Source organism: Ips typographus, linkage group LG5, assembly GCF_016097725.1.
Source record: "Ips typographus isolate SLU linkage group LG5, UJ_Ityp_2.0, whole genome shotgun sequence".
NCBI classification, from domain to species: domain Eukaryota; kingdom Metazoa; phylum Arthropoda; class Insecta; order Coleoptera; family Curculionidae; genus Ips; species Ips typographus.
Window position 1 is genome coordinate 10,012,278 of NC_138426.1, and position 10,992 is coordinate 10,023,269.

General features: G+C 33.8%; 1 protein-coding gene across 1 annotated transcript; it reads right to left on the reverse strand.

The window, feature by feature from the left end:
- Window positions 1-10,317: 10,317 nt before the first annotated feature.
- Window positions 10,318-10,992, reverse strand: LOC145729066 (uncharacterized). The gene is made up of 3 exons (XM_081979675.1): window positions 10,834-10,992; window positions 10,660-10,780; window positions 10,318-10,606 (listed from the first exon to the last, which is right to left on the reverse strand). The coding sequence occupies exons 1-3, from the start codon at window positions 10,927-10,929 to the stop codon at window positions 10,383-10,385; spliced, it is 441 nt and encodes a 146-aa protein (XP_081835801.1). The 5' UTR covers window positions 10,930-10,992; the 3' UTR covers window positions 10,318-10,382.

The window sequence follows — 10,992 nt, forward strand, 5'->3', positions numbered from 1 at the left end:
CTTCTGGCAATTTTTGAAAGAGTTTTAGTGGTATTTAAAAGGATTTGACAATTTGTAAAATTCTTATAAGGTCTAAGTGACTTGTAGAGGCTTCTGGCAATTTTTGAGAGGTTTTCTAGTGGTATTTACAAGCATTTGACACTTTGGAAAATTCTTATAAGGTTAAAGAGACTTGTAGAAGCTTCTGGCAATTTTTGAAAGATTTTTTAATGGTATTTAGAAGCATTGGACACTTTGGAAAGGTCTTGTAAGGTCAAAGAGACCTGTAGAGGCTTCTGGAACTTTTTGAAAGGTTTTTAGTGGTATTTACAAGCATTTGACACTTTGGAAAAGTCCTGTAAGGTTAAAGAGACTTGTAGAAGCTTCTGGCAATTTTCGAAAGATTTTTAGTGGTTTTTACAAGCATTTGACACTTTGGAAAATTCTTGTAAGGTCAATGAGAGCTGTAGATGCTTCTAGAAATTTTTGAAAGGTTTTTAGTGGTATTTACAAGCATTTGACACTTTGGAAAAGTCCTGTAAGGTTAAAGAGACTTGTAGAAGCTTCTGGCAATTTTTGAAAGATTTTTGAATGGTATTTAGAAGCATTGGACACTTTGGAAAGGTCTTGTAAGGTCAATGAGACCTGTAAAGGCTTCTAGACATTTTTGAAAGGTTTTTAGTGGTATTTACAAGCATTTGACACTTTGGAAAAGTCCTGTAAAGTTAAAGAGACTTGTAGAAGCTTCTGGCAATTTTCGAAAGATTTTTAGTGGTTTTTACAAGCATTTGACACTTTGGAACAGTCCTGTAGGGTTTAAGAGACTTGTAGAAGCTTCTGGCAATTTTTGAAAGATTTTTGAATGGTATTTAGAAGCATTGGACACTTTGGAAAGGTCTTGTAAGGTCAAAGAGACCTGTTGAGGCTTCTGGAAATTTTTGAAAGGTTTTTAGTGGTATTTACAAGCATTTGACACTTTGGAAAAGTCCTGTAAGGTTAAAGAGACTTGTAGAAGCTTCTGGCAATTTTCGAAAGATTTTTAGTGGTTTTTACAAGCATTTGACACTTTGGAAAATTCTTGTAAGGTCAATGAGACCTGTAGATGCTTCTAGAAATTTTTGAAAGGTTTTTAGTGGTATTTACAAGCATTTGACACTTTGGAAAAGTCCTGTAAGGTTAAAGAGACTTGTAGAAGCTTCTGGCAATTTTCGAAAGATTTTTAGTGGTTTTTACAAGCATTTGACACTTTGGAAAATTCTTGTAAGGTCAATGAGACCTGTAGATGCTTCTAGAAATTTTTGAAAGGTTTTTAGTGGTATTTACAAGCATTTGACACTTTGGAAAATTCTTGTAAGGTCAATGAGACCTGTAGAGGCTTCTGGAAATTTTTAAAAGGTTTTTAGTGGTATTTACAAGCATTTGACACTTTGGAAAAGTCCTGTAAGGTTAAAGAGACTTGTAGAAGCTTCTGGCAATTTTTGAAAGATTTTTGAATGGTATTTAGAAGCATTGGACACTTTGGAAAGGTCTTGTAAGGTCAATGAGACCTGTAAAGGCTTCTAGACATTTTTGAAAGGTTTTTAGTGGTATTTACAAGCATTTGACACTTTGGAAAAGTCCTGTAAGGTTAAAGAGACTTGTAGAAGCTTCTGGCAATTTTCGAAAGATTTTTAGTGGTTTTTACAAGCATTTGACACTTTGGAACAGTCCTGTAGGGTTTAAGAGACTTGTAGAAGCTTCTGGCAATTTTTGAAAGGTTTTTGAATGGTATTTAGAAGCATTGGACACTTTGGAAAGGTCTTGTAAGGTCAATGAGACCTGTAAAGGCTTCTAGAAATTTTTGAAAGGTTTTTAGTGGTATTTACAAGCATTTGACACTTTGGAAAAGTCCTGTAAGGTTAAAGAGACTTGTAGAAGCTTCTGGAAATTTTTGAAAGGTTTTTAGTGGTATTTACAAGCATTTGACACTTTAGAAAAGTCCTGTAAGGTTAAAGAAACTTGTAGAAGCTTCTGGCAATTTTCGAAAGATTTTTAGTGGTTTTTACAAGCATTTGACACTTTGGAAAATTCTTGTAAGGTCAATGAGACCTGTAGAGGCTTCTGGAAATTTTTGAAAGGTTTTTAGTGGTATTTACAAGCATTTGACACTTTGGAAAAGTCCTGTAAGGTTAAAGAGATTTGTAGAAGCTTCTGGCAATTTTCGAAAGATTTTTGAATGGTATTTAGAAGCATTGGACACTTTGGAAAGGTCTTGTAAGGTCAATGAGACCTGTAAAGGCTTCTAGACATTTTTGAAAGGTTTTTAGTGGTATTTACAAGCATTTGACACTTTGGAAAAGTCCTGTAAGGTTAAAGAGATTTGTAGAAGCTTCTGGCAATTTTTCAAAGATTTTTTAATGGTATTTAGAAGCATTGGACACTTTGGAAAGGTCTTGTAAGGTCAAAGAGACCTGTAGAGGCTTCTGGAAATTTTTGAAAGGTTTTTAGTGGTATTTACAAGCATTTGACACTTTGGAAAAGTCCTGTAAGGTTAAAGAGACTTGTAGAAGCTTCTGGCAATTTTCGAAAGATTTTTAGTGGTTTTTACAAGCATTTGACACTTTGGAAAATTCTTGTAAGGTCAATGAGAGCTGTAGATGCTTCTAGAAATTTTTGAAAGGTTTTTAGTGGTATTTACAAGCATTTGACAATTTGGAAAATTCTTGTTAAGTTCAAAGAGACTTGTAGAGAATTCTGGCAATTTTTGACAGGTTTTTAGTGGTATTTACAAGCATTTGCCAATTTGGAAATTTGTTGTAAGGTCAAAGAGACTGGTACAGTCTTTTGGTAATTTTTGGGAGGTTTTTAGTGGTATTTACAAGCATTTGACAATTTGAAAATTCTTGTAAGGTCAAAGAGACTTGTAGAGGCTTCTGGCAATTTTTGAGAAGGTTTTAGTAGTATTTAGGAGTATCTAACACTTTGGAATATTCTTTCTTGTAAGGTTAAACAGACTTGAAATGGCTTTTGGTCAATTTTTCATTCTGAATTTTGAAAAGGTTTTTCAGTTGGTTCAATTTTATCGACAATTATACAGGGGGACTAGAAAAAGTGCTATTTTCACATAAAAATCCTAGTTTACTCTATCTACTCTGTATTTTGCAATATCATAATTAAGATTCGTTACAAAATTATGTGCTTATAAAAGGTTGAAAAATTGCGTCAATTCGGTTATAAATCATTTTATTGAATATTGTTTTTACAATATTAAAACTACAGGATATTTATGAGATTAAAGTGGCTTAAAGAAAAGTAATTTTTACTTGAAAAAATCCTAACTTTTAATATATTCTTTAAAATGTTTGGATATTTAAGCAAGCGGTTGGCATTTTTTTGCAAAAAAAACTGCAAAGAAAATTACTTCCATTACTTAATAAACATCTTAATCGAATTAGTGCGAATCGAAATTGCTTCCGTGTTTACCCTAATTAAATGAAGTAAATTTTCAGGACTGCGAACACTAATTAGAAAGTAAGTGAGTCTGACCGATTTCTTCTAAAAAAAAGGGACGACAAAAAAAAGACGGTATAAGCGAAGACATCCGGGCGCGAACCGAGGGGGGTTGAAGGGGGATGAAAGGGGACAACCTGTTTTGTGATTTCCCCAGAGTGGTATTGATTGAGAAATGCAACACCTACCTTGATGCTTCGCAATGTTGTTTCGTCGTTTTTCTGTTTTTTTTTCCCCCCCGAGTAGTTCTCCTCTCATTAAAAAACTTTGTGTATTAAAAGTTCTTTTTAAGCTTTCTTAAGTTCTTATAAAGTTGTGATGCCGCGGCGGTTCTCTTGTTTTTTCGTTTTTTAGCTTTCAGTCCTCCGTGCCGTTGTTTTCTGGAATATATGAATGCGACAAAAATATTTTAGTTTTACGGGTTGAAAACGAGTCGTTTAGCGATCGTTTTTCGATAAAGTGAAGAAAAAATCAAAGCTTTTCATGACTTTTTGAGCAGAGAACACCCTAACCTATATTTATCTACAACAGTTTTCGAGATATTGTAAAGGACGCCATTTTGTCTCTCATTTCTTGAAACTACGTGAAATTTCCTTCAGAATGAGGTGCAAGTCAATATTTTGGCAGAAAATTCAAAATGGCAGCCAAGGACGCCATTTTGTCTGTCATTTCTTGAAACTACGTGAAATTTCCTTTAAAATGAGGTGCAAGTCAAAATTTTGACAGAAAATTCAAAATGGCGGCCTGGAACGCTATTTTGTCTGTCATTTCTTGAAACTACGTGAAATTTCCTTTAAAATGAGGTGCAAGTCAATATTTTGGCAGAAAATTCAAAATGGCGGCCAAAGACGCTATTTTGTCTGTCATTTCTTGAAACTACGTGAAATTTCCTTTAAAATGAGGTGCAAGTCAATATTTTGACAGAAAATTCAAAATGGCGACATGGAACCGTCAAAAAATACAACTTTTATATTTGTCAAGTTACAGTTGACGTCTCGGTGTCATTTTATGTTAAAATTTCACGGAAAAGACTCTGGTGCAGTCGGTTTTTTGATATCTCAAAAACTAACAGAGTTAGACCTAAAATTTAACATTTCAACCATTTCTTTGCCAGGAACTCGGCCGAATTAAGAGATACATGAAATCTGACTAAAAAATATTGACAATATAATATGTGATATTATGGTAAAGGAAATTTGACGCCCTCTAGCGTCCAAAAGGTGTTATCAATCAACTCATGTGGGGATATTTTTAGAAAGCTTGAAGTCTGCTCTATCTTTTGTTTTCTATGACATTTTAACGTAACTTGTCAAATAAGGGAGTAATTTAGGGTCAAAGCAACGAGTGTCACAAAATATGTGATTTTATGGTGAAAGAACTTTAACGCCCTCTAGCGTCCAAAGCGAGTTATCAATCAACTCATGTGGGGATATTTTTAGAAAGCTTTTCCCAAACCTGGCAATACTGATTGGAACCAGAAAATTGTTATATTTCTTTGAAATTCAGTACAACTCAAAAAAAAAATAAAAATTGACAACTCTTTCTCGTAAAACTGCAAAAATTCCGTTTTTCCACAGCAAAAAAAAAGTGACAATTATCCATCTGAAGAGTGTGATAAACCAAAGAGAAATATCAAAGGTTTGCCCAAGTTGACGTAGTTCAATTAAAAAAGTCGCAAATAAGTCAATAAAAGGGTCGACGCGAACCCCTTTATTAACTGCGTCCCTGCGGGGTTTGCTAAAATATATGCATCGCAATTTCCGCAATTGAAAGCCGGACAAATAATTTAATTCCGTTCACAGTTTGACGCCTAATTAGGAGGCGAGTAATTGAAACCCCGCAAACAATTAGACTGACACTTGTCTTTGGCTTCGTTCGTGGGCGACGACGCCAGTTCTATGTTCAACCCTTCGATTCAGGGGCGGAACATTTGCAAAAACATCCATTTTGGGGCGAATAATCTTGATTATTACCTGTCAAAGTGTAGTTTTTCAAAAATGCCACTTAAAATACTCAAAAAATCATTTTGGATCACTTTACAGATTATTTTAAAACGGTGGCTGGCCTGCTGGCCATCTAAATCACCAAACTTCAATCCTTCAGACTTTTTTGCATGTTTGGCGAAAGATTAGACTGTTTTATCCACTGTGGAAAATATCAATAATTAGTTAACGTGATTACTAATTTTTCTGAAAACTTAAATAATACTTGCAAGTCAAACACTGTCGAAAGCCTTTGGCAGATCCAGATTAAAAGTCGGTTTCTTCGATCATTTGGTAACATTTTTTAATTTTGACTGATGTTCAATATGACTACGCAACTGATTTAATCTGAAGAAGATCTTTTGATTGAATGAATTCTCTCTGAAGAGGATTACTTTAGAAACTCATTGTAGAAACATAAACAAGACGTTAATGAGAGTCAAAAACAGACTGAAAAAGACTTCTGCATGTTTTGCAGACTTAGATTAGTGGCCAAAAACCCTAAGAACTGTTAGGATAAGCCCTTAACTGCTTGATAACAAAAATTCTCCATGTAAAAGGTCTTTAACAAGAAGATGTAGTAAAAAATGTAAATTTGATAAGAAAAATGGTGAAAATAGATTAGAAATTGGCCTCTTAAAATACTGGCATCTTTGAAAAAGATTTTGCGTACTCTTGAGTCAATCAGATTTTGATACACCTGTTTGAAGAAAGTCTTTTTATACCAGAAAGACGTTGAAAATGATCTGGAAAAACTTTAGAAATTAGTTGGAGAATTTGAAAGTCTCAAATATATGAACCAGAAATTCTAAAAGTGACAAATAACCCAGAAACTTGAACAAATTCTTCAGAGTTTCCTAAACTCCCTAAAAAAGTCTTATTATTAATGTACTAGATAAAATTAAATTTTCTTTGTTATAGAGAATTTTAAGGATAAACTTCTCATTGTAAATATTTTTGGTAAAAAAAAAATTAGTGATTAATAAGCATATTATTAAGCAGTCGTAAAAAATATTATATTTTTCAACGAGCATGTAATGATAGCTATTACTCACCAAGACGAAGTTCGTGAATCATCGATTGAGTTATAGCCGTGTAGAATACTATACTTTTTCTACGACTGTGGTAAGTATTCACAACGAAAGAAAATAACACGTCACTCTATCAGACAAATTAAAATATTATCTGCTGTCAACGTGACATTTGCTGTCATCTGCTATTGCTCAGTTTGGTATAGGACAATTTGAGAGCTATAGCAAAAATCAAAGTAAATTGAGTCACACTGAATTTGACAGTTTGCAGGTTTAGGACAAAAGTATAACTGTCAGCCAACTATCATAACTGTCAAAATTCCACTCATAAAGCTATAAATTATCTTTGGTACTGTTTATACTCATTTTACTGGATTTTAAGAGTTTGTAGTGGTTTTACAGCTCTATGGAGAGTATTTTGACAGTTGTCATATTTAAAAATAGACTAAAATTAAGTCAGAAACCTGCAAGCAAATGTCACAGATGCCATAAATCCACTGATGAAGGTATAAAATGCATTGAATCAAAGTCACATTGATTTTGTTACTTTTCTAGTGTGTTTCATTGTTTTGTACTTCTATGGGATTTAATTTGACAGTTTTTAGGTTTAGGGCAGAGCTGTAACTGACGGCCAAATGTCATAACTGTCAAAATTCCACTCATAAAGCTATAAATTACCTTTGGTACTGTTTATACTGATTTTACTGGATTTTAAGAGTTTGTAGTGGTGTTACAGATTTATGGAGAGTATTTTGACGGTTGTCATATTTAAAAATAGACTAAAATTAAGTCAGAAACCTGCAAGCAAATGTCACAGATGCCATAAATCCACTGACGAAGGTATAAAATGCATTGAATCAAAGTCACATTGATTTTATTACTTTTCTAGTGTGTTTCATTGTTTTGTACTTCTATGGGATTTAATTTGACAGTTTTTAGGTTTAGGGAAGAACTGTAACTCACGACCAAATGTCATAACTGTCAAAATTCCACTCATAAACCTATAAATTACCTTTGGTATTGTTTATACTGATTTTACTGGATTTTAAGAGTTTGTAGTGGTGTTACAGATTTATGGAGAGTATTTTGACGGTTGTCATATTTAAAAATAGACTAAAATTAAGTCAGAAACCTGCAAGCAAATATCACAGATGCCATAAATCCACTGATGAAGGTATAAAATGCATTCAACCAAAGTCACACTGATTTTGTTACTTTTCAAGTGCGTTTCGTTGTTTTGTACCTTTATGGGATTGAATTTGACAGTTTTCAGGTTTGGGGCAGAGCTGTAACTGACGGACAAATGTCATAACTGTCAAAATTCCACTCATAAAGCTATAAATTATCTTTGGTATTGTTTATACTGATTTTACTGGATTTTAAGAGTTTGTAGTGGTGTTACAGATTTATGGAGAGTATTTTGACGGTTGTCATATTTAAAAATAGACTAAAATTAAGTCAGAAACCTGCAAGCAAATGTCACAGATGCCATAAATCCACTGATGAAGGTATAAAATGCATTCAACCAAAGTCACACTGATTTTGTTACATTTCAAGTGCGTTTCGTTGTTTTGTACCTTTATGGGATTGAATTTGACAGTTTTCAGGTTTAGGGCAGAGCTGTAACTGACGGCCAAATGTCATAACTGTCAAAATTCCACTCATAAAGCTATAAATTACCTTTGGTATTGTTTATACTGATTTTACTGGATTTTAAGAATTTGTAGTGGTTTTACAGATTTATGGAGAGTATTTTGACAGTTGTCATATTTAAAAATAGACTAAAATTAAGTCAGAAACCTGCAAGCAAATGTCACAGATGCCATAAATCCACTGACGAAGGTATAAAATGCATTGAATCAAAGTCACATTGATTTTGTTACTTTTCAAGGATGTTCTGTTGTTTTGTACTTCTATGGGATTAATTTTGACAGTTTCCAGGTTTAGAACAGAATAAAAGACAGAGGTCTAGGAATAACACTATGGACTTCTACGTCATTACAAGAATAAGGTAAATATTTTAATCGTGACAAATGAAGAAGCAAACACGTTTACAAACGTTACATTCAAAACATTTATGTTTCTATTAACTGTTACGTCACTCCATTTTACTTTGATTTTTGCTATATACTATACAGCGATAGTGTTCGCGATTGGACTGAACCAGTGAGTAATGACTCATTACTCACTTGGCAATGGGTGTTATTATCTTTTCAAAACTAGTGAATAATCAGCATATTAATAAACAGTCGTGGAAAAAGGAAATGTTTTCAAAAGTGTTTTAAGTAAATTTTCATGCAAAATATGCACCATCTCTTACATAAACATGCGAGTGTCATTAAAGTTTCACAGATGAGCGATCGTCGATGCAACATTTAACGTCATGACAGTAAAACCAAATTTCGTGTAGCATGAGTAGTTCACGCTTAATTTGGCGGGATTTCCGATAGCTTCTGATTATGGAAATTTTAATTGAAGCCATGGCCCTTTTAAAGCACCAACCCATCGGACGTAGCCTTTTAACGCAGATAACATTAGCATTTATATGAATCGCAGATATTTAGATAATTATTCGCATTTGCGTTACTCTTGACACTGTCGTGTTTAATGAATTGTTCAGTCATCGTTGTTGAGTAATTAAATGTCGTTTGTTTTCGTCTCAAGTGGGGGATCGTAATGGGATTTTGTGAATTATGCAAATTCACTGATTTTTTCTTCTTAGAAGTGAAATTGCCTGGAAAACAATATATTCATAGATACATTTCTTAATAATAGAAAACGATTCTTTCTTTGATTCTAGATTATTTCGAAAAACTCTCAAATACGTCGTTTCTTTGATGGAGATTATACAGAGGGTTAGAACCGAAAAGAACACTCGATTGTCGACCAACAAACTGTTTAACCAAAAAGACCCATATTGATTTCTTCTTCTTCTGCTGCGTGTCCATTAATCACATTTGTCCACTCTTCCCTATTACGTATGGTATGCATTAGTTCTTGCATTGTCCTCATGACAATGCAAGTGATGACATCATTTTCCTGCCGATTCCTCTTTTTTCCTCAATCTTCCCCTCAATTATAAATCTGTGATATAGATTCGATTGAATATCGTCTGAAGAACTGTGATGCTTTTGTCGTCCAATAGTTTGAGCAACTCTACAGGTATTCGGTCTGGGCCAATCGTCTTTCTATCTTTGGATGTATTGATTGATCTTTTAATTTCCTCTTTTGTGATGAGAGGTCCGGAAAGGTCTTTGTCGTCTACATTTTTAACAGCAGGTTGCTAATATAGTTTTCCCATATGATTTTACCATCACCATTCCCTTTCTCTTTGTACTCTCTTCGTTCCTCAAACAACGCCAGTATCTCCATCTGTCATCCAATCGTGTTTTTGTGCTTTTGGTTTATGTCACAATTCTGCCTCCGCAACATTGTTCATGGCAGCCTCCATTTCTTCCCATACATCATAGGTTTTCATGTGTTTTATGTGATTCTCTTGGGTGGTATTCCTAAAGTATTCTGTTCTATTTGGATGAAAAAAACTGAGACCTGCACTATATTTACTTAGTTCATGGAATAGACTAAAGAGAGTCACATTAGGCCAAACTGTAAATGAAAAACTTGGATGTGTTCATACTTTTTGAAATAATCTGAGCTAAAATAGAGTTTCTTTTAAGTTTTAATTCATTCTGAAATCTGTATCATTTAAAATAGTGAACTTTTTAGCCTTTTTCGCCTTTTTGTATATCTATCGAACTGTACACTTTTTGTACAGCACATGACAAGCTAAATCAAAAGTGTGTGTCCTGTTTTGGGGTAAAAGTAAAATAAAATAACACACTCACAAGTCTTGTAATATTTTCTGGTTTGTTTTAACATTTTAGAAACACTCGAACCCACTTTACTCAGAACAAATAAAATAATGGTTGTTGGCACAATTATGAGCTAACCAGGTTCCCTCTTTAGTACTAGAATTGTAACTGTACGCGAAGCAATTGTCGTATGCGGTCGATAAAGAGGGAGTTACATTGAAATTTGTCCAACTGAAGCTTGCAACTCCATCCACCCAATACCATTGGGTTAAAAATCCGTGTCTTAAGTAGATTGCACCAATCCAAAACTCAGCTAAAATTGTTAGTTTTTAAATTGGCAAAGCAACACTGTTAAAAACTTCAAACCTGATGGAGCTCCTAGAGAGGACAAATAAGTGGCCAAAGCCTCATTTTGAGATGAAGTAGGAATTGAAACGAATTTCATATTGGCATTTTGGCAGTAAGCCCATCCTTGCTCGAAAGTGGTCTGGTTTTTATCAATTTTTTAAATTAATTCTTAAAAAAAATCAAAATACTTACAGTTGTGGTAGAAACGTAGTAACTGTTGGTGGCTGTTAGAGTTGGAGAAGCAGATGAAGCTGCCAGACAAGCTACAAGCAAAATTGCGAAAATCATATTGAAAAGGTTTGTTCAGTTTGATTTTGTTTTGACATTACCTCTACTTATATATTCAATACT